At 35.1% G+C, this 24342-nt stretch overlaps 2 protein-coding genes across 2 annotated transcripts; one reads left to right on the forward strand and one right to left on the reverse strand.

The window, feature by feature from the left end:
* The first annotated feature begins 9239 nt into the window (after positions 1-9239).
* Positions 9240-12890, forward strand: LOC131652062 (probable methyltransferase PMT27). Its single transcript, XM_058921838.1, has 8 exons — positions 9240-10508; positions 10611-10760; positions 10871-11141; positions 11227-11337; positions 11418-11592; positions 11687-11953; positions 12044-12238; positions 12327-12890. The coding sequence occupies exons 1-8, from the start codon at positions 9384-9386 to the stop codon at positions 12535-12537; spliced, it is 2505 nt and encodes an 834-aa protein (XP_058777821.1). The 5' UTR covers positions 9240-9383; the 3' UTR covers positions 12538-12890.
* A 218-nt stretch (positions 12891-13108) lies between these two features.
* LOC131652064 (glutaredoxin-C3) lies at positions 13109-15580 on the reverse strand. Its single transcript, XM_058921839.1, has 4 exons — positions 15297-15580; positions 15131-15204; positions 14945-15043; positions 13109-13465 (listed from the first exon to the last, which is right to left on the reverse strand). Exons 1-4 carry the CDS (start codon positions 15470-15472, stop codon positions 13410-13412), a joined length of 405 nt encoding a protein of 134 aa, XP_058777822.1. The 5' UTR covers positions 15473-15580; the 3' UTR covers positions 13109-13409.
* Positions 15581-24342: the final 8762 nt, after the last annotated feature.

The raw sequence follows: 24342 nt of genomic DNA on the forward strand, positions 1-24342 counted from the left end.
TGATTGAGTTTACGTATAACAACAGTTTCCATTCGAGTATTAGAATGGCACCTTTTGAAGCTTTGTATGGTAGAAGGTGTAGAACTCCTTTGTGTTGGTATGAATCTGAAGAGAGTGTTGTGGTTGGACCTGAGATAGTTCAACAGACTACCGATAAGATTAAGTTAATTAGAGAGAATATGAAGGCTTCTCAGAGTCGTCGGAAGAGTTACCATGATAAGAGGAGGAAAGCACTTGAGTTCGAAAAGGAAGAACATGTGTTTCTTCGGGTTACGCCGGTAATAGGTGTTGGTGGAGCTTTGAAATCGCGTAAGTTGATGTCGCGTTTCATTGGTCCTTATCATATTTCCGAGAGAGTAGGTGTAGTGGCATATCGGATTGCATTGCCGCCGTCACTTGCTAATCTTCATGGATAGATTGATGAAATCTTCTCACTTTATTCCGATGAGGATGGATTATTCGATGGAGAGACTTGCGAAGCTATACATCGAGAGGATTGTGTGTTTGCATGGTATTCCATCGAGTATTATTTCAGATAGATATTCGAGGTTTACTTCAATATTTTTGGAAGGTTTGCAAAGTGCTTTGGGTACTAAGTTGCGGTTAAGTTTGGCGTATCATCCACAAATTGATGGTCAAACGGAGAGGACGATTCAATCACTTGAGGATCTTTAGAGGTCTTGTGTTTTGGAACAAGGAGGAGCTTGGGATAGTTTCTTGTCTTTGATTGAGTTTACGTATAACAACAGTTTCCATTCGAGTATTAGAATGGCACCTTTTGAAGCTTTGTATGGTAGAAGGTGTAGAACTCCTTTGTGTTGGTATGAATCTGAAGAGAGTGTTGTGGTTGGACCTGAGATAGTTCAACAGACTACCGATAAGATTAAGTTAATTAGAGAGAATATGAAGGCTTCTCAGAGTCGTCGGAAGAGTTACCATGATAAGAGGAGGAAAGCACTTGAGTTCGAAAAGGAAGAACATGTGTTTCTTCGGGTTACGCCGGTAATAGGTGTTGGTGGAGCTTTGAAATCGCGTAAGTTGATGTCGCGTTTCATTGGTCCTTATCATATTTCCGAGAGAGTAGGTGTAGTGGCATATCGGATTGCATTGCCGCCGTCACTTGCTAATCTTCATGGATAGATTGATGAAATCTTCTCACTTTATTCCGATGAGGATGGATTATTCGATGGAGAGACTTGCGAAGCTATACATCGAGAGGATTGTGTGTTTGCATGGTATTCCATCGAGTATTATTTCAGATAGATATTCGAGGTTTACTTCAATATTTTTGGAAGGTTTGCAAAGTGCTTTGGGTACTAAGTTGCGGTTAAGTTTGGCGTATCATCCACAAATTGATGGTCAAACGGAGAGGACGATTCAATCACTTGAGGATCTTTAGAGGTCTTGTGTTTTGGAACAAGGAGGAGCTTGGGATAGTTTCTTGTCTTTGATTGAGTTTACGTATAACAACAGTTTCCATTCGAGTATTAGAATGGCACCTTTTGAAGCTTTGTATGGTAGAAGGTGTAGAACTCCTTTGTGTTGGTATGAATCTGAAGAGAGTGTTGTGGTTGGACCTGAGATAGTTCAACAGACTACCGATAAGATTAAGTTAATTAGAGAGAATATGAAGGCTTCTCAGAGTCGTCGGAAGAGTTACCATGATAAGAGGAGGAAAGCACTTGAGTTCGAAAAGGAAGAACATGTGTTTCTTCGGGTTACGCCGGTAATAGGTGTTGGTGGAGCTTTGAAATCGCGTAAGTTGATGTCGCGTTTCATTGGTCCTTATCATATTTCCGAGAGAGTAGGTGTAGTGGCATATCGGATTGCATTGCCGCCGTCACTTGCTAATCTTCATGGATAGATTGATGAAATCTTCTCACTTTATTCCGATGAGGATGGATTATTCGATGGAGAGACTTGCGAAGCTATACATCGAGAGGATTGTGTGTTTGCATGGTATTCCATCGAGTATTATTTCAGATAGATATTCGAGGTTTACTTCAATATTTTTGGAAGGTTTGCAAAGTGTTTTGGGTACTAAGTTGCGGTTAAGTTTGGCGTATCATCCACAAATTGATGGTCAAACGGAGAGGACGATTCAATCACTTGAGGATCTTTAGAGGTCTTGTGTTTTGGAACAAGGAGGAGCTTGGGATAGTTTCTTGTCTTTGATTGAGTTTACGTATAACAACAGTTTCCATTCGAGTATTAGAATGGCACCTTTTGAAGCTTTGTATGGTAGAAGGTGTAGAACTCCTTTGTGTTGGTATGAATCTGAAGAGAGTGTTGTGGTTGGACCTGAGATAGTTCAACAGACTACCGATAAGATTAAGTTAATTAGAGAGAATATGAAGGCTTCTCAGAGTCGTCGGAAGAGTTACCATGATAAGAGGAGGAAAGCACTTGAGTTCGAAAAGGAAGAACATGTGTTTCTTCGGGTTACGCCGGTAATAGGTGTTGGTGGAGCTTTGAAATCGCGTAAGTTGATGTCGCGTTTCATTGGTCCTTATCATATTTCCGAGAGAGTAGGTGTAGTGGCATATCGGATTGCATTGCCGCCGTCACTTGCTAATCTTCATGGATAGATTGATGAAATCTTCTCACTTTATTCCGATGAGGATGGATTATTCGATGGAGAGACTTGCGAAGCTATACATCGAGAGGATTGTGTGTTTGCATGGTATTCCATCGAGTATTATTTCAGATAGATATTCGAGGTTTACTTCAATATTTTTGGAAGGTTTGCAAAGTGCTTTGGGTACTAAGTTGCGGTTAAGTTTGGCGTATCATCCACAAATTGATGGTCAAACGGAGAGGACGATTCAATCACTTGAGGATCTTTAGAGGTCTTGTGTTTTGGAACAAGGAGGAGCTTGGGATAGTTTCTTGTCTTTGATTGAGTTTACGTATAACAACAGTTTCCATTCGAGTATTAGAATGGCACCTTTTGAAGCTTTGTATGGTAGAAGGTGTAGAACTCCTTTGTGTTGGTATGAATCTGAAGAGAGTGTTGTGGTTGGACCTGAGATAGTTCAACAGACTACCGATAAGATTAAGTTAATTAGAGAGAATATGAAGGCTTCTCAGAGTCGTCGGAAGAGTTACCATGATAAGAGGAGGAAAGCACTTGAGTTCGAAAAGGAAGAACATGTGTTTCTTCGGGTTACGCCGGTAATAGGTGTTGGTGGAGCTTTGAAATTGCGTAAGTTGATGTCGCGTTTCATTGGTCCTTATCATATTTCCGAAAGAGTAGGTGTAGTGGCATATCGGATTGCATTGCCGCCGTCACTTGCTAATCTTCATGGATAGATTGATGAAATCTTCTCACTTTATTCCGATGAGGATGGATTATTCGATGGAGAGACTTGCGAAGCTATACATCGAGAGGATTGTGTGTTTGCATGGTATTCCATCGAGTATTATTTCAGATAGATATTCGAGGTTTACTTCAATATTTTTGGAAGGTTTGCAAAGTGTTTTGGGTACTAAGTTGCGGTTAAGTTTGGCGTATCATCCACAAATTGATGGTCAAACGGAGAGGACGATTCAATCACTTGAGGATCTTTAGAGGTCTTGTGTTTTGGAACAAGGAGGAGCTTGGGATAGTTTCTTGTCTTTGATTGAGTTTACGTATAACAACAGTTTCCATTCGAGTATTAGAATGGCACCTTTTGAAGCTTTGTATGGTAGAAGGTGTAGAACTCCTTTGTGTTGGTATGAATCTGAAGAGAGTGTTGTGGTTGGACCTGAGATAGTTCAACAGACTACCGATAAGATTAAGTTAATTAGAGAGAATATGAAGGCTTCTCAGAGTCGTCGGAAGAGTTACCATGATAAGAGGAGGAAAGCACTTGAGTTCGAAAAGGAAGAACATGTGTTTCTTCGGGTTACGCCGGTAATAGGTGTTGGTGGAGCTTTGAAATCGCGTAAGTTGATGTCGCGTTTCATTGGTCCTTATCATATTTCCGAGAGAGTAGGTGTAGTGGCATATCGGATTGCATTGCCGCCGTCACTTGCTAATCTTCATGGATAGATTGATGAAATCTTCTCACTTTATTCTGATGAGGATGGATTATTCGATGGAGAGACTTGCGAAGCTATACATCGAGAGGATTGTGTGTTTGCATGGTATTCCATCGAGTATTATTTCAGATAGATATTCGAGGTTTACTTCAATATTTTTGGAAGGTTTGCAAAGTGCTTTGGGTACTAAGTTGCGGTTAAGTTTGGCGTATCATCCACAAATTGATGGTCAAACGGAGAGGACGATTCAATCACTTGAGGATCTTTAGAGGTCTTGTGTTTTGGAACAAGGAGGAGCTTGGGATAGTTTCTTGTCTTTGATTGAGTTTACGTATAACAACAGTTTCCATTCGAGTATTAGAATGGCACCTTTTGAAGCTTTGTATGGTAGAAAGTGTTGAACTCCTTTGTGTTGGTATGAATCTGAAGAGAGTGTTGTGGTTGGACCTGAGATAGTTCAACAGACTACCGATAAGATTAAGTTAATTAGAGAGAATATGAAGGCTTCTCAGAGTCGTCGGAAGAGTTACCATGATAAGAGGAGGAAAGCACTTGAGTTCGAAAAGGAAGAACATGTGTTTCTTCGGGTTACGTCGGTAATAGGTGTTGGTGGAGCTTTGAAATCGCGTAAGTTGATGTCGTGTTTCATTGGTCCTTATCATATTTCCGAGAGAGTAGGTGTAGTGGCATATCGGATTGCATTGCCGCCGTCACTTGCTAATCTTCATGATGTTTCCACGTGTCTCAATTGAGGAGGTACATTGTGGATCCATCGCATATTGTTCAATTAGATGATGTCCAAGTAAGGGATAAATTGAGGGTTGATACATCACCTATGAAAATTTAGGATCGAGAAGTTAAGAGGCTTCGTGGTAAGGAAATCGCTTTGGTGAAAGTGATTTGGGGAGGACCGGCCGATGGTAATGTGACGTCGGAACTCGAGAGTAAGATGAAGGAATCGTATCCGGAGTTGTTCGTTTGAGATAATTTTCAAGGACGAAAATCTTTTAAGTGGGGGAGAGTTGTAACATCACGATTTTCTATTTTATTTATTAAATAGCAATTTTATTACTAGTATAATTATGAGGAACTATAAGAAGAAGAAGGAGATATAACCTAAGGTAAGGGGGAGAATCCTCATTATTATGGGTGTATATGCATGCAATGAATAGTGGTATGCTTAGGTTCTTCATCTCTCTACTTCCACAATTTTCAAAATATTAGGGTTTGTGTAGAATCCATGAAATGATTATTTTGAATCATGTTAGATGGTAGTAAGTGGATGTTATTTGATAAATTGATGAGATATTTGGTGTCAATTGATGTATAAATTGTATGTGGGTGAGTGGTTTTTGTATGAGGGGAATGGGGAAGAAAAATGGTGATTTTTGGATTTTTATGCAGCATGAGTCGACCATTATAGAAGGCAGAGTCGGCCTGAGCTGACCCGCAAGGGCGAGAATATGTGTTTTTCAGCGAGCGGTCGACTGCTGCAGGTCATGAGTCGACCGCTTCAGAGTATGAGTCGACTCATGGGTCGGCATGATCGGGCCCGCAGGTTATTCAATTTTTTGATAGATTTTGTAAAAGCCATAACTTTCGAACCGTAACTTCGTTTTATGTGTCATTCGAAGCATTAGGAAGCTAATATAATTATCTATATGATAAGATAGAATTGGTTAGCGCTTGATGAATTAATTATGATGTTGTTGTATGAATAACATATGACTATCTTTATGTGCATGGTGAGTTATTGGATTGTGGATAACAATTGTTGGAATGATAAATATGGTATGATATTCATGTTGAGTGTGAATGAATATATGCTAATTGTTATGCATCATTGTGATTGTTATATGGTGAGCATGTTTTGTACAATTGGTGGATAATTCATTGCGTGAATTATTGTGCTATGTGATATGTTAAGATTGTATGGATAATCTTAATTGCATATGTTTTGTGATAATTGTACATGCATTCATGGTGGCTTTGATCCTTGTGTGGAAACAAAAGCGGGTGGCTTTGATCCTTATAGGCGTGGCTTTGCATCCTTTTTGGATTCGGGAGCGGTGAACTAAAGGTTCATATTTTGAGGGCTTTGATCTTGTCCAGATCTTGTAAGAGTCAGAGGCTGACTCTTCCGAGTCATTTAGTTGATTAACATCATCATACGCCGATTCATAGGATGATTCTTCAGAAGACAAAGAGCCTTTATTGTTTAGCATAATATTTTCTAAAGTGTTAATAAGGCTTTCTTTTAATTCATCATAAATATCTAAATTACTGATTTGACTAATTTTCTCTTTAACAATACATTTATTAGAGTAATGGTCAAAACGAACACATTTAAAACATTTTACATTTATATCTTTGTTTTGGGGTTTTTTTTAAAACTCTTTTATTTTGTGGTTTCTTACCATAATTCCTTTTGTAAGGCTTATTATAAAATACTTGATTATCTTTTTTATAATGTTTTTTATGGTAATAAAAGTTTTGTCTATCGTTACTAACATGCTTCTTTCATTTGGGGTTACTGGGAGCTCTTATAGGCGCAATTCCATATTGTTCACATAACGTTCCCATTTCACGCTTACAATTTAATTTTTCATTTTTAATTTTATTTTGTATTTTATAATCTGTACATATTTGTATACCTGTTTCAATTATATAATTGGAAATTTCTCCCATAGACAAAGAATTGTAGGGAACAGTTCCATTACAATTTTGTTTAATATTGGTTTTAACCTTTTCTGCGAATAATCTAGGTAAACCACTAATAAATATTTCTTTCCAATAATCCTCCGCTCCATCAGATATATAAGGCAGAGTTTAGAAAGAAACATGTCTTTATACCAACGATAATCAGACATGGTAGGGCAATAAAGGTTCATTAATTGATCAGAGGCTCTTTGTTGAAGTTTTAAAGGTTCTCCTACAAAGAACTTAGTAATTGCGTAAAGGAGAGTTGTAACACAATTTTCTTCATTATTTTCCCCTTTAACTGTCGTATCAATTTTAAACTTATCATCTGGGACAATGATGTTATCCCACCAACCCTTTAATTGACCAGTAAAGCCCATGATATCATGTCTTTGGTCTTCTTATCGTTATTTCTTCTAATTTTAAAAGTTGTAGTAGCCATTGTCATTTGTTGAATGGTATCCAGAATCTGTTGTTCTGAAGCACCATCTATATTCCATTCAACTATAGATTCGCCACAATAGCTATCTCTTACAAAGCTACTTCTTTCTTCAAATTGCAAGTCAGAAAATGAAGGTCTAGGATAATAATTTCTAGTTTTTGGCCTAGGGCCTTTATTTCCTAATTTATTTAATGTATTACTGCTTTCTCCTTCGTGAGAGAGGGTGTATAAAGTGGATATCGCTCTTAAGTTTAAACCATTTAATCTTTTAATTAATTCATTAATTTTATCATCAGACTCTTGTCCTAGCAACATACCTTGTATTTTTTCTTTTGAGGGAATATCATAATGATATATTGGTCTAGTAGGATTAAGTGTGGTGGAAGGTATATCAATAGACTCCTCAATTCTTTCTAATTGTTTTGACATAGTATTTAAAATTTGGTTGGTAAAGCTAAGTTGATTATGAATATTATTAATATATTTTCTAGCTTCATTAGGACGTATAATGGTTTTAAAAAGATATGCTTCTATCTCAACATTTTTTAGGTGGCGTTATTTTAATAGCTTCTAAAGGGGGATGTATAGAGCTAATCGTCTCCTTCTTAATTGTTTTCAACTGAGTAGTAGTAATTCAGGTGTTAACATCTAAAAACATCTTATTAGCGTAGGAATTTTTAATTTTTTTCTTCTAAAACAGTATAATTCAAACCAAGTAAGGAAATATGTATTAATTTCATGATAACTTAAAAATTTATAAAAAATTTCTAAATATAATTGTTAATGTTTTATCAAAAGAAGAGAAATACTAATCTCTCTTTTCTTTATTATAATCTGGGTTAAACTCATTTCTAATCCATGTTTTATCTATCATAAAAAGATCTTCTCTAGTTAAGGTACCTAAAACTTGTGAAGCACTAGGTGAAGGTGGCCTAGAGGTTTCCGCTCGATAAATTGGGATAGGAACATCAGGATTGAAACTCACACCAGCTAAATTAATTCTAATGGTGGAATCGGTTGATCGTCTAGCAGCTGAAGGCTTGGCGCTAGAGGAGGTACTAATACTACTTGAAGCGTAGTATCGGTGGGATTGACTCCTATTCATTCTAATTCTAACTGATTCGTCAATATCTTGAATAACATCTCTAATGATTCTATCTTCTGTTTTATCTGTTTTAACAACATCTCTTAATATCCATTCTTCTGGAATATATATATATATATATATATATATATATATATATATATATATATATATATATATATATATATATATGACATATCATATGAGAATGACATCTTTATATGAGAATGTGAGAATGAATCTGAACCATTAGATTTTAAAATAAATGGTGGAGATTATGTGTGAACTTTTTTTCTCTCTCCTTCCATTATTAAAATAAATGATGTAGGAGAGAGAAAAAAAATTCACACACTATCTCTACCATTTATTTTAAAATTCAATGGTTTAGATTCATTTCACATTCTCATATGATATGCCATATATATATATATATATATATATATATATATATATATATATATATATATATATATATATATATATATATATATATATATATATATATATATATATATATATATATATATATATATATATATATATACACACACACGCGTATCATATGATGATATATGATTAGTGTAGATTTAGTATAAAAATACATAAATATTTTTATTTTTATCAAATCAATATTTATTAAATCACTAACTCAGCCATAAGAATAAAAATTATCATTAGCAAAACTTTTCAAAAAATAACATTTTTATTAGATAAAATAGTGAAAAAAGATATTAAAAATGTTTTAAATCTCCTATTTAATTAATTTTCTTCTCTAGCTAAAAAAACATCACTCCTAAAACAAAGGTGGAGTAAGAAAAAGAGACAAAGTCTCAGGTAATTTCTTGGTTTTGTCAAAGTCCCAACATAGCAACCTTATTATAATTATTGTCTAATAACAGATTTCCTACTCCTACTATTTTGGATCATCAAGACATTCCATTCCAACTTCTAACTTGGGAATATTTTTCAATCTTTTCTTACCATCTTCTCTCCGCATCTCCCTCCACAAACCTCTCACTCAAACACACCCCAAACAAACACTTTCTGTCTCCCTCTCTATGCAGTCTCACTTACATCAACATCATCAACAAGTTTTGTTACATTTTAATTTGTCTCTGAATACAAACTCTTATGGCACTGTTTAAGACACGAAACAGTAGGAGATCATCATCACCATCTTATGTTTCAACGTTGGTAACATTAGGATTTATAGCATTATGTGTTTTTGGTGTATGGATGCTAAACTCCAACTCTAGGCTTTCATCTCAACCAGGTGAAGAAGAGAGCACTGCCACCACCACACGAACCGCCGTTGATACATCCGAAACCAGAAACAATGATCTCTCTACCTCTGCCGGAACCACCTCGAAAAACACTGAGGAAACGGTAGAAACCACCACTGTCGTCCCCAAAACGGAAGAGCAAAAGGAAACTCCTACGGCCGTTTATGGAGATAATCCCGGTCATCTACCTGAGGATGCCATTAAATCGGACGATAAAAACATAAACAATGATCAAAACAAACAACAAAGTGCTGTTACTGACTCTCAGATATCGGAGGAGAGCTCGATAATGCAAAAAGAACAAGTGTCTGCAATACAAGAATCTAGTTTAGATGAGAAAGCTTCTGAGCCTGAGAAAGTCCAACAAAGTGGCATTGAAGCCTCTGAAGAAAACAAAAAGGAGGAAGAGAATACCAAGCCTCAAGATGTTACAGAATCTAATGACGCAAATGTAGCTGAAAGTCAAGAACAAAGCACGGGACAACAAAGTCTCGACACACAAGGGTCTAAAATCGATGAAGATGAAGCAAATAAAGAACAATTAAGAGAAGACAAAGGCGAGAGTGAAGAGAAGCAGAGCTCGCAAAGCTCTAAGGTAGAATCGGAGAAAAATACTGGAAAGCAAAGTGAAGGCGAGGAAACAGTGAAGCCAAAAGCAAAGAAAGGAGGAAAATCAAAGAAGACGTGGACAACGCAAGTAGATCAATCCCAAAACGAAAAAAAGAGACAGAAAGGCGATGAATCAGAAGGAAGTGAAGAGAAACAGCAAGACAACAAGTGGAATCTGTGCAATGTTACTGCAGGTGCTGATTATATCCCTTGTTTGGACAATGAAAAAGCCATTAAAATGTTACATTCGACAAAACACTTTGAACATAGAGAAAGACATTGTCCTCAGGACGCACCTACTTGTCTGGTGCCGCTCCCTGAAGGTTATAAAACACCCATCAGATGGCCCAACAGCAGAGATAAGGTAATTTTGAATTTTGATTCAATGGCGTGTCTAATTAAGTTATCGATAATTTGATAATGTTATCTTTAAAATTGAAAACATTGTTATTTCGTATGAAAACAGATATGGTACCACAATGTACCACATGTGATGCTGGCCGAGGTAAAGGGACATCAAAATTGGGTGAAGATGACAGGTGAATACTTGACATTCCCAGGAGGTGGCACCCAATTCATTCATGGAGCTTTACACTACATTGATTTTCTCCAACAGGTAGTTGCAACTCATATGTTCTAAACTAACCGATTTTCTAGTACTTAATAAATAGGATTGATACATAGCTCAGAATATGAATTCCTATTTTGCAAACTATTACCTTGCAGGCTGAAGCTGGTATTGCATGGGGAAAGCACACCAGGGTGATTTTGGATGTTGGCTGCGGGGTTGGAAGTTTTGGCGGTTTCCTATTCGAAAGAGATGTTATTGCAATGTCTTTAGCACCGAAAGACGAACATGAAGCACAAGTTCAATTTGCACTTGAGAGAGGCATTCCTGCCATATCTGCTGTCATGGGTTCTCAAAGGCTGCCATTCCCTAACGGTGTCTTTGATCTTATTCATTGTGCGCGATGTCGAGTACCTTGGCATGTAGAAGGTTTGTTTCACTAATGCTTATCTTGAGCTTAGATTTTTCATTTGGTCGAGTATGGTTAATGAGGAATATGAAACTTTGTGTTTAGGTGGCAAGCTGCTTTTGGAATTGAATCGAGTTTTGCGGCCAGGTGGCTATTTTGCTTGGTCTGCTACTCCTGTATACCAAAAGCTTGAAGAAGATGTTGAGATTTGGAAGGGTAAAATTACATGTCATATCATATCTCTATATGTTATTCGGAAGATAATAACTAAGCAATTTTTATGTGTTTTCTTCTAGAAATGACCTCACTAACAAAGGCCATGTGTTGGGAGCTTGTAACTATCAACAAGGATGAACTAAACAAAGTTGGTGCCGCCATTTACCGCAAACCCACATCCAACGAATGTTACGAGCAAAGAGAGAAAAATGAACCTCCGCTATGCAAGGATGATGATGATCCAAATGCTGCCTGGTAAATCTCTACTATTGCTACATTGACAAAAATATAGTTGATTTGATCAGTAATATATAGAACAGTACTAACAAAATATATTATTATGTTACAGGTATGTACCTCTGCAAGCATGCATGCATAAGGTGCCCACAAACAAGGCTGAGAGAGGAGCCAAATGGCCTGAAGTTTGGCCTCAACGGTTGAAAAAAGCCCCATATTGGTTAAACAACTCACAGGTGGGGATCTATGGAAAACCAGCTTCTAAAGATTTTGTAGAGGACACTGAACGTTGGAAGAACGTGATGGACGAGTTGACCAACATTGGTGTAACTTGGGCTAAAGTGAGAAATGCTATGGACATGAGAGCTGTCTATGGAGGGTATTGATTCAACCTGGAGTAAAACTTCTAAACATGTTTAATTTGATACTATGTGAAAGTTAGTCTTAACTTATGGTAATGTGGGTGCAGATTTGCAGCAGCACTGAGGGAACTTCCAATTTGGGTGTTCAATATAGTGAACATAGATGCTCCTGACACACTTCCAATAATCTATGAGAGGGGTCTTTTTGGGATATACCATGACTGGTGCGAATCGTTCAGCACGTATCCACGATCTTACGATCTGCTTCATGCAGACAAACTATTCTCCAAGATTAAAGAGAGGTATGGGTGGAAGGAAGTACCTTTTCCACCACCATTATAGAAAAATTCTGCAGCATATTGATTCAGTTCTGTTGTTTTGGCTTTCCAGGTGCAAACTTGTTCCTGTTATTGCAGAGGTTGATAGAATAATGAGACCGGGAGGGATGTTGGTTGTTCGTGATGAACCTAGCACCATCAGCGAAGTGGAGACTTTGTTAAAATCTCTGCATTGGGAAATAATCTACTCCAAAGAACAAGAAAGTTTGCTCTCTGCAAGGAAAGGAACTTGGCGGCCTATTACCGTAGCTTCTTCCTCATAATGGATACAACATCCCTGCTTTAATTTAAGGTTTCTTCTCAGACAAATCTGAGAAGAGGCAGTAACATACATTCGGCCTCATGTCATCCACCTGCTATGCCACAACAGTTATCAGTTTTATTACTTTCGATGTATATGTATGTCAGTTTTCAGTTTTGTTGTCCCAAGATACAGAGATTTAGATCACACACAATAGAGATGTTGTCATAAGGGAACACCTTCATGCAGATTTAGATTTTTTAGTTGTCCATATAACATCTCTTGTTATTCAGTTATATATGTTTACATTAAGCACTAGTAAATTCCTAATTTATTAGATTGTTCAAAACAGAACTATTCTATTTGTTGTTTATAATACAAGACAATTTGATATTGGTTTCTTTTTACGCTCATAAATTTCCCTTTTTTGATGTCATCAAACCATAGTTTGGGATTGATTTAATGATACTACAATCCGAGAGAAATATTGCTGAACCTTCAAGATTCATAACAGAAGCTGACATCATTTTAAAATATTTCCAAGATCAAGAGTTAAAACATTGAAATTCGCAATTTTATAATTAATAATCACGTGAACAAAATAAATTCCAATAACTAAAGGACCACCATTCATGATCATATTATCCAATAGAGCAATATTAAGCTGTAAAACTAACAAAATGATAACATGAAATCTTTTAGATTCTAAGCAGAACCATATCTGCAACTACATGTTTATCACCTAGTAAATACCCAAAAAAAAAAAACATTATAAAAAAACACAAAAATGTGTTCTTCCACTAGAAGCTTGAAACCTTCATTATCCATGAAAATGCGAGTTCCCGTTTATAGATACATTATAGATGCTAGTGCTCCTCTGTCTCTATTATACAATCAACTTGCTTTGAGAAGTTTCTGTAATTCACCACTCTGGACGGCAGCACTGAGATCTAAATTGCAAAAACAGAAAAACTTTGTAAGAAACACAGAGAAACCTTAAACTTAGGTAATAACAAATAGATAATATACAACAAACCTTCAATTTAGTCCGTTAGGTATCATTTTCTCTTCTAGTTAGTCTTACATAAAAATAATAGAGTATAGTATGAATTTTTCCCATTAACACCTGCTCTTAAGATGCTAAGGACTAACATAACAAAATTTCAAATACTTTAAAGACTAGCGAGATAAATCTCCAAGTACTTCATAAAAAACTTATTAAATTCATGTTTAGATACTCTCCAACAAAATTTCTCTCCAGATCTCTCCATCATTTATATCTCTTAATTTTCCTCTCTCTTCCACCCTTATGCATGTTGATGAAAATCCAATTCCAAATGCATGTTGACAAATTTCATTGTTTGAATAGTTAAAATCAGATGGAGCATAGCATAATGATATCTATTCCTAGGGTTTTAAAAAATGGTCTGCTACTGCGAAAACGGCCGTGACAAAACGGTTTGGCAGATGCTGTTACCGTTATCGCTGTTTTCTATATTAAAGAACAAATTGCAGATAATCACACCGCAACGACCGCAATCAATGTCACAACACCTGTTTTGACCGAAATAGCAAAAGCCTTTACGCGACCGCCACCGATTTTTAAAACCCTGTCTATTCCATTCCATTTCATTACTTACCACTATTTTCTTATCCTCCGATTTACGGAGTTAGGCCTAATAAGAAAATCACTTTGTTCCGTCTTAAAATATATATATATAGGGGACGACTCAAGTGAGAACACTTGGTTATTATAAGAAATGAGAACAATGAATCACGACCATTAAATTTTGATTTTGTTGATTTTAATGGATTGGATTGGTTTCTCTTTCTAGAATCCTTAATATTTATTTTAAATCAACATAGAAAGAGAAATCAATCCAGTTCATTAAAATCAACAAAATCAAAATTTAATGGTCGTGATTCATTGTTCTCATTTCTCATAATAACCAAGTGTTCTCACTTGAGTCGTCCCCTATATATATATATATATATATATATATATATATATATATATATATATATATATATATATATATATATATATATATATATATATATATATATATATATATTCACATAAATAAATTTTTATTTGATTAAAATTATTGTCCATTAAAATTAAAATAAAGAATCAAATAATCCAATGGATTTTCAAAATTTGTTGGATGGATTGAATCCATCCATAACTTTAAATGGATGGATTAGATCCAATCCATTAAGTAATATTTTTTATGATGGATGGATTGGATGGATAATTTAATGGATGGATTGGATGGATTTTAGTTTAACGGATTTGATTGCCACCCATATAAAATATCCATACAAAGAAACGAAAACTTAATCCGCTCCATTCCACTCCACTTATCTTCATTCGCTCCACTAATACTAATAACCAAAAAAAAAATAATTAAGACGCAAAAACTAACCATCTGATCCACCAATATGCTTGCCATAGACAAAAACTTGTGGAACAGTCCTTCTACCAATCAAATCCAGAAGAACACCCTGAATTTCATACCCATCATCTACACAACACAAGCACATAAACAAAAAATCAAGACCAACAATTCAACACAACAAAGAAATAGAACACAGATGTGATTCAAGAATACCTCGCAAATCCAGCTCAACCACAAAAGGCTTCTCATTGAGTTCAGCAAACACACGTTTAGAGCGCAAACAATACCTAACAAAACAGCAAAAATCGAATAAAACCCTAATTACTATTGAAACAGGATAATAATTGGAATTGAATCGAGTTATAGTATATATATTTACGGGCAATATGATTTGGAGAAGATGGTGATTCTGTTGGAGTAGATTGCGTTTTGAACGAAAGCGGAAACTGAGTTAGAGGCTTGGACATGTACTGGTCCATTACCCTTCCCAAACAAAAATGGTGAAAGGGATAAGAACGTTAGAGTGACGATCAAACTCCATCGAAAACTCTTCATTTTTCTCTGTGTCGTTTTTTTTTTTTGGGTTTTTTCCTCGGATAGTTAATACAGTACTAATAACTTGTGGGTATTCCCAATTTGGAAGCTACAGTTTGCCACGCAGGAGTTTCGTAGAACGCAACGTAGCCCGTATGTTTGTCTAGTGTCTACACGGTTTTTTTGTCTCTAAACTGTGTGAATACAGTGAATCTTGACCGAAAAAAAAAATTGTTTTTTTTTACAATGATTCAATATAAAGACAGGGTTTGGATTAATCTTAGAAAGAGAAAAAGGTATAAATTAATTTTAAATACATTTTAGTTATTAATACGATTTATTTAATTGAATTTAGTTAATGAATTAAAAAGTTTGAGTTTTCCTCTGAAATTTATCATAGAGGAAATATATGAATATGATTAAAAAGTTTGGCTTATGATTTTTTTTAGGCAACTTATCCTTATTGCAACACTAATCATGTAATTTATAAACCAAGAATGAAAAATATGTGATTTGTAACTATAAAGATATTTGTAATTATTGAGATCCCTATATAGTAGTATTATGTTTTTTATTGTTGGCTTATATAATTAGATTTATCTGGATTTATAATGAAATATTTTTTGATGTAATTATTTGGTGTCTTTAGAAGGATAAAAATTCTTATAATTAAGATAAATTGAACTCGTGCTTATGAAATTTTTTAATAAAAGATGAAAGATTTGCATATTATTTCGAAAACATCTTTCATACTTCAAATTTAATGTTGATGGTACTCACATTTCTGTCGACAATTTCTCTTTTTATGAAGACTCGTGAAGGATTCTTATTGAAACCCTTAATAGGATATAATAGTATAGTCTAATCGGTCCAATTCATAAATATCATGGACCATCCATTTCGAAAGTCAACCCTCTAGAATATTCAATAGTGAAGTCTAGAGTTGTTTTTTGAATTGTTTACCTCAATAACACAAAATGACAAAGTGTATTATGGCATCCACGGAGTCATCCTCGTGAGTACAACAACCAATAGTCAAACATCAAGAAACATCATAATTTTTGGGATGGAGTTACGATAAATTAAAGGTCATAAATAAATATAAAAAATATATTATATAAAATATTTAAGTTATAATCAAGTATAATAAAATATTAACAAAAATAAGTTAAATATTTGCAACCACAGTGATAACAACATCAATTTGTGTTTATTGTAATGCAATTCATTAAGATAATAATTCACAAATAAAAATATATAATTTTAACACTAAAATAAACATTTTCATTAAAAATACACTAAAAAAATAAAATAAACTTACTAGGATAATAAGAGTCAAATATAAAATATATAAATATATGATGAAATTAAAATAAGTGTACGTGGTGATGAATGAATTGCATATAGTTAGGACACTATTAAAATATTGACTTTTTTAAATAGAAATTTGAGATGAAATCAATTTCGTCTTAAATGACATTAAATTTTAAGATGGATTTCATAATCATGTAGAGACTTTGAGACGGATTTGTAACTAATTATATAATTCTTTGTTTTATTATATTTTTAAAATTTTATTCCAAATTCGTGTGATATATTGAAACATGTTTTAGACAAATTTCAACTACGGAGACTTTTATGATAGATTTCAGAGAAATTATATCATTATTATTTTTTTTTTAATTTTTATGAAAATTCTGTCCTAAATCTGTGTGATACATTGATAGGGATGTCAATGGGGGCGGGGCGGGGGCGGGGGATACATTCCCATCACAATCTCCGCCCTCGATTTTATTCCCCATCCCCACTTCGGGTCCCCGCTACGGGGGGATTTTGTCCGCCATCCCCATCCCCGCGGATCTCCACGGATCCCCATGGTTCATGCAGAGATCCATAAACATGATTTTTTTATATATTATTTTAAATCAAATTAATAGTAAAAGTTTAAAAAACTAACCACAAGAAATTTAGAAATTATTCTTTTATGATAAATATATTGTTTTAACAATATTTAATCTATAATATTGAGTGTCATGACCACCAAAATTTCAAACTAAAAAATTGAAATAATCATTTATATCTCACTCTTCTACTAACAATACATATATATTTTAAATTTGTGTATAAGATTAATTATATGAAATGACAAATAAACTTCCATAATAATTTAAAATATATAAAATTTAAGGACATTATGTTACTTTAGGCGGGGCGGGGACTCCACGGGGCGAGGGATATTTACGCCATCCCCCGTCCCCGAAGTGCCTTCGAGGAGACTTTGTTCCCCATCCCCGTCCCCGCGGGGAAAAAATCCCCATCTATGAGGCCCCAAACCGAGAATCTCCACGGGGATCCCTGCTAATGGAGGCAAGTTGACATCCCTATACATTGAGTCGAGTTTGAGTCAGATTTTTATTTGTATATTTACTTTGCGAAGGATTTTAAATATAATATAAAATTGTTATTTGTTTTACTATTTTTTATATTTTGTCTCAAATATATGTGAAATATTAACACGAATTAAAGGTCTGTTATAGCAACAACATCTCGTTGTTCAACCTCAAGGGTAGTAGTATACTTATGTTTGGTCTCGATGGCCATACTAATTTCATTTTAGGCCTCAAAAGTCGCATTTAACTTAGTTAAGGTCAATGTTTTGGTCATGATCTCTATTTCATTCAATGGTTCTTACTTTGAAACCGACATGGAGCTTCAAAGTGATATTAACATTTTTCGTCCATGTTGCAACATCTCTCCCATTATTTGAGAGTCTCTATCTAGTAAGGTCCAATATCTTTGATGAGATCTTTTTATGCTACACTTTCCTAGCAATGTCCGTAGTATTTTGACCATTTTAATGACTAAAATTGTATGAACTCAAACAAGTTATAAAAGATTTAATATTTAAGGTCCAATGTTTTACATGGTGTAGCAACCTGCCTAAAAATTATAACTTAGAGAGTCGCCACCTATTCTACCAAGGCGAATAGGAAACCTACGCAGTCTAGAGATCAGGGTAAGACACTATATTCAGGTCGAGGGAAGGTGTTAGGCACCCTCAACCCTTTCCTAAAGGCTAACATCTCAAAGATACAGGTTTATGGCAAAAGATAAAGAAAGATGACAGACAGTTAATAGAGTTGAAAGGCTAATTATATGAACCTGATTAGAGTTTGGAAGAGGGGGACTCGCCTTGTTGCCAAGTGCCTACGTACCTCCTTAGGGAGGATCAGAGTCTACGTAGTTCGGGCACATGGATGTACGCCTTAGAATTAGAATTTGTGGTTTGAAATTGTTTGAAGGCTTTTTGAGTTGCCTGATTGAAAAGGATGAAAATCCGTAATTTGATTTGAAGTGTTTTGAATGTTTTAGATTTGGGCGTACAACCCTGTTTTAATTTGTTACCATTAGCTGCAATAATCAATAGGTTTGATTACCATGGCTAACGGATTAAAGGGAGGATTGCTAACCACTATAATCGATAGATTCAATTATCGCGAATAGCAAATGTGCGTATTTTAATTATCGTTACTCCTCATAATCGATGGATTCGATTACAAATAATAACGAATTTTGATGAAAGGAAAATGCTAATCATCGTAACCAATAGCTTTGGTTAAAATCATTTAGCAAAATAAATTGTTAGTTTAATTTGAATTTAATTATTTGATTATTACCCACCGCGATCAATTGATTTAATCGAAGCGAATAATAAATTAAATTGTTTGGTTAAATACCTAAGTGGTTGGAAAACCCTAATCCTAATTGGGCTAGGCGGCCAATGGGATTGAGCGAACCCTAATATCATAATATATATTTATACAGGATTTTTATGGTTTTTATAATTAAAATTAATTAAATTAATTATTCGAAATAGTCGGATGATCGGGAAAAATAGTCGGGGAAATAATTCTAAATCCTAATTACGATTTCCTAACCCTAGTTATATTCTAATCTTAATTAAATAGACTAATTAAAACAAAATGTAATTAATTAAACTAATCCAAATAATTAAACAATAAAAATATAAAGAGGAACCTGGTTACAATCCTGTGTGAATGATTCTTGAGGGTCCATGGTATGCATGCATCTTCTTGGGCGTTAGATTTGAATCATAGGAGATCTCGTGGTGCATAGCTGAGGATGTATAACAAGCTTTCATAGACCACCCTTACCACTTACCAGATTTATGGACAAAGCACATAATAATTGAAAAAAATAAAATGCCACCAGCAAGGGTCGAACCCCCACGCTGGGGCCTAACATATGCACATCTTTCCAACTAGGCTGCTGCAGTCTTGTTGTCATAATCATGTCCAGAAAATAATATATATTAAAATTAAATTGAAAAATATATTAATTCAAACCAAACTCCACGCGCGGGCCCCATGGTGCAGCGAACGACCAATCGTGCGAGGAGAGAAGGAGTGGCTGACTTCTTGACTGTCCAATCACATTCATACGCGCGTGGAAAGAAAGTCAAGGACGAAGACTGGCCAACCGGAGATGCACGCGTGGCCCAGGGAAGCTGTCTTCATCTTCTCCAAATGACCATAAGCTTTGCTACGAAAACAACCACGAAATTGCCACGCTTTTCTGCAGAATTTCGTAGCTAAAATTCGTGATTTAAAACCTACAAAAAAACGTGATCAACGAAAAAACTACACGCCCAGATCCACTTAAAATCGAGCCCTGATCACAAATATGGCATTCGTTTGGCCCTCAACGCCCTGTAGACACGAACCCGACGAGAGCTTTAGGTTTGCCCTAACAATGGTGGGCAGCGTTCTACGCGTTATGGCTACGTCCAACCACTTCAAACCTTCTTAGAATCAATCCAGGAACTCAAAGGAATGGTTAGATCGAATTAATACGCGACAATATATCAAAACGAAAAGTAAACATGCATGAGTTAGTATGAACGTGATGCCAATGTCCCACACATCATGAGACCTTACCTGTGGACAGTGCTTGCTCCATATTACCTTGGGAAGAATCTGGTACCGCTCTTTGGCCTTGAAAGTCCTCGGATTAAGAGCACGAGAATCTCCCCTTTCTTTGATATTTTTTTCTCCTTGAAACCCTAGTGTCTTTCCAAATTTTCCGTCCCCTACTCCATTGCTTTATGTTATATATTTATAGAGGCACCAATTAGGTCAAGGAAATAGTCCAAAGGCCTCCTAAATCCAATCTTGCAAAATTTGAGAAATTCACTTTATTCTTGAATGAAAACTTGCTATATTTGGACCAATATTGTATCAATTCCTTCCTCAATCAATAATCCACGAAAATATATTATATCTAGCCATAAATGTTGATTGGAAATGGTTTATGTGAATATTTTTGACACAATATTTGATTTTCTTCAATTATATCATTTTATATCATTTTTAAATAAAATAAAAATCATATAAAATAAAATAAAAGGTGAAATTCGTGGCTTATGGTTTGGATATCTTGTGGATCAAGTTTGAGTCATAAAAGATAGGCCCATTTGCAAAATATTCCAATTTGAACCCTCTTTATTTCACATCTTGCCTCCAAAATTTGCTCGACTTTGATCAAGCATATCTCACTCAATTTTTAAGCTATGAGGGAGTTCTAGTACTTTTTGGAAACCTCAAGATGTCCTCTATAAGCCACTTTGAAACATATTTTCATTTGGAGCTTTTATCTTGATCATATCCTCTTTGCAAAAAAACTGCTTTTGAAGGATGCTTGAAAATGACCTGTAATCTTTTGTACTATAACTCTCAAATGAAGCATTTCTAGCCCTGGCTTGTGAGAGACAAAGTTGTAGAGAATCCAATTTCCTTCAAAATAGGCTTTGAGTGGGGAATTTTTGATGTTCCATGTGAAAGTTATGCCCAGTCAAAGTTGGGTTGACTTTCTCCTAAGAAACCCTAATTTGAACCTTTGTGTATTTGTTCATCTCTGAGTTTCTATTAATGGAATCATGATCAATCTTTGATCAAATGATGGTTATACTCTTATTCACTTTATGTTGACCCAAAATTGAGAATTTTTTACTGTGCTTTGATCATGGTTGACTTTTTAGGTCAAACTAGCTGACTGTGGGTTACCTGAATCATTGAGGGAGCCAAGCTTTTGATTTGAACTTTGAATCATTGTGAATGGAATATGGAAGGCAAATTTTGGGGTATGACACATGGTGGAAGTTATAATGACAAGGAACCAAGAGCTTTAAGAAAAGAAGAAGAAATAAAAGTCCTATCAAAATCATCTCATGGTCATAAAAGATTTTTGTATAGCTTTGTTTTGTTTCTTAGATTTCACACAATGTTGAATTTTGGCGAAAAAACTACATGAAGTATGTGTAGTATTTCAACCATGTGGGGAGTTTTGTAAGTCTGATTGAAATGAAACCAACGGAAAATGCCCGGTAATTGATTTAAGGCTTTCAAAATATGGAAATTCTAATCTAAAAAAGGAAACCCTAAATGGCTATATGGCATAATTAATTAAAAGTTTTTCTAATCGATTAAGAGGTCATTTACTTAGCTTTAGTTGAATAGACCAAGTCCTTAATCAATTAGACACTGTAGAAATACTTCTTAATTTATTTCATACAAGCCTTGATAGGTTTTCAAGAAGTTTTATGAAATCAAAAACCGTTTTAAATTTTGTGTGTGTGTGTGATTGCCTTGGTATTTTAAGACTTACTCTTGGCCTTTTACATTTTAACTAGTCACTCTAAAACGCTAAATGCAGGATTAAACAAGCTTTCACAATTTCAACATCTTCAAGTTCTCTTACTTGTTACAATGATGACTTAACACTTCAATTAGAACTTGAATCTTTTTATTGATAAGGCTCAAGATATCTTCTTTATGAATTTCTATCATTATAAGCTTTACTTGACAATTGAAGTTAACTCTTCCATCACAAAGAACTCTCAATATCCAAAATTCATTTAACTTATGGAGTGGTCATCTTCGAAGATGCTTCATTAGTTGTCATTATCAAAACCAACTAACGGTTATTTCTGCAAGAACATAAATCCACACAATCCAATAATGCCTTATTGAGATCTAAGTTCTCCTTTATCTTTCTAAGATTGGCCTTCCACTTTTTTGCATTCTTCCCCACCATGTCATATTCTTCTGACATATTATTTTCCTAAAAGGACCCCATCAACATTTAAGTTCCTATTATCTAAAGGAGCTTCATCGAGCCAACTTTTCCAGTCCTCTTCAGATCATTAGGTGCAACAAGGTGATTATATATGAACCTCATGTCATCAAAGTCATTGTCCAGGAAGGAGGACGCCTCTGGAATTCTTGGAGACATTGTAGAAGCTACTCCTTAAGAAGAGACCATCTCACCCTAGCCCAAGGAAACTTCCTTATCAAGGTCTGTGGAGGAGGCCGCCTCGAAGTTAACATGAAACTTCCCCGATTTAGCCCCTAGGAGAAGACTTGTTGTCCGCCAACAGAGGTCTCATAACATAGATATGTGCAACCTAAATGATATTGATCTCATCCAGTGATTTCCACTTCCTCAGAACATGAGTCAGCAAACAAGAATAGTCACTTTTTTGAGTAGAGAACCCAACCTTGCCTCTATTTTCCCCCATATTTTCCAATAACACTTTCTTTTCTAACATTGACATGGGAACCATCTCATCTACATAAAACATCAGTGTTCAAAAGGAGAATAAATTATGAAGAACTAAAAGAGGTACAAATAAAACACATTTATGTAAATAAACACCAACCTTCAGCTTGTCCTCCTTACACCTCATCAACTCTCTAACTTTCAAAACATAAAATTGTTCTAAGAATTCAACGCCATACTTTTTTCACCTAACTGAGTTTATCACGATTGAAACCTAATATTGACACAAGTTTGCCTAATCAATAAATAGGAAAGCAGTTAGATTCATCCTCTTCAAATATAACATTGGGATAATCAATACCACCTCAAACTCGGGAAAATTTGTCTTTCCAATTTTTGTAGTTTGACGAGTAAAGGGTGAGCATATCTCGACCAACAAGGGCACTTAGAGAAATCCAATTTACTTTATCAAACCTTTTCTTTCCATAGAACAAAAAAAATATCCACAATAAGCGTAATCTCATGGGCCCTTTTTAGAATCTCAAAATCCCTTATGAAAGCTTGATTGTTTGAATGAAGCTATGAGAGGCAACATTGATTGACTTCAAGATGTCCACCTTGAAAGGGGGGGGGGGGACTACCACCCCTAAATTTATTATAATACACATATACATATAAAAGTACTCGTCCTCAACTACTTGAGAGTGGAGAACACCTCATGCAAATTTCTCTCCCTTTATGCAAAGTCGCAACAAAACATCATCTTTACTCCTAATAAATGTTTAAAAAAAAACTCCATGAAAAGCTTCTACTCTTACATCACTATTAAATAAAGAGTCAATGCCTGCCACTTTACCATAGAAGACGACTGGGTATGTGTCTTAATTCTCCATAAGTGGTCTCACCAGTCTTTGGTTATAAAAGACCAAAAAAACATTGCTACGACTAATCTCTTCGCTAGCTTCTAAAATTGAAATCACAACTCCCAAACATTTCCATTTCAACGATTCTCTAATTCACTCTATCATCTGCCCGACTTGAACTCCCATAACAACGACACCATAACTCCCACTTTCTTCATGGGTATCAGGCTCAACCACATTGCCACTCTCCAAGAAATACTATCTTCTAAATAGAAAAATGAATATAACCAATACATGCTTACCAAGTGGACGAGGTCTTCATATTAAAGGTCGACTCGACTTTAAGTCAAGGAACTGACTCAACCTCGAAGGAAAGAATAACATTGGAAATAATCTATTATAAACATATCACAACTCCTAAAAAAAACCCCTAACTTCACATATAACATG

The sequence above is a fragment of the Vicia villosa genome, linkage group LG2 (assembly GCF_029867415.1).
Source record: "Vicia villosa cultivar HV-30 ecotype Madison, WI linkage group LG2, Vvil1.0, whole genome shotgun sequence".
Lineage (NCBI taxonomy): Eukaryota > Viridiplantae > Streptophyta > Magnoliopsida > Fabales > Fabaceae > Vicia > Vicia villosa.

Excerpts from the sequence above, each read along its gene's own strand:
- LOC131652062 (XM_058921838.1), top strand. The coding sequence starts at position 9,384 with ATGGCACTGTTTAAGACACGAAACAGTAGGAGATCATCATCACCATCT. Across the intron at positions 10,509-10,610 it reads GGCCCAACAGCAGAGATAAG|ATATGGTACCACAATGTACC; the intron begins GTAATTTTGAAT and ends GTATGAAAACAG. Across the intron at positions 11,593-11,686 it reads GATGATCCAAATGCTGCCTG|GTATGTACCTCTGCAAGCAT; the intron begins GTAAATCTCTAC and ends ATTATGTTACAG.
- LOC131652064 (XM_058921839.1), bottom strand. The coding sequence starts at position 15,472 with ATGAAGAGTTTTCGATGGAGTTTGATCGTCACTCTAACGTTCTTATCC. Across the intron at positions 15,205-15,296 it reads TTCTCCAAATCATATTGCCC|GTATTGTTTGCGCTCTAAAC; the intron begins GTAAATATATAT and ends CTGTTTTGTTAG. Across the intron at positions 13,466-14,944 it reads GCATATTGGTGGATCAGATG|ATCTCAGTGCTGCCGTCCAG; the intron begins GTTAGTTTTTGC and ends TTTGCAATTTAG.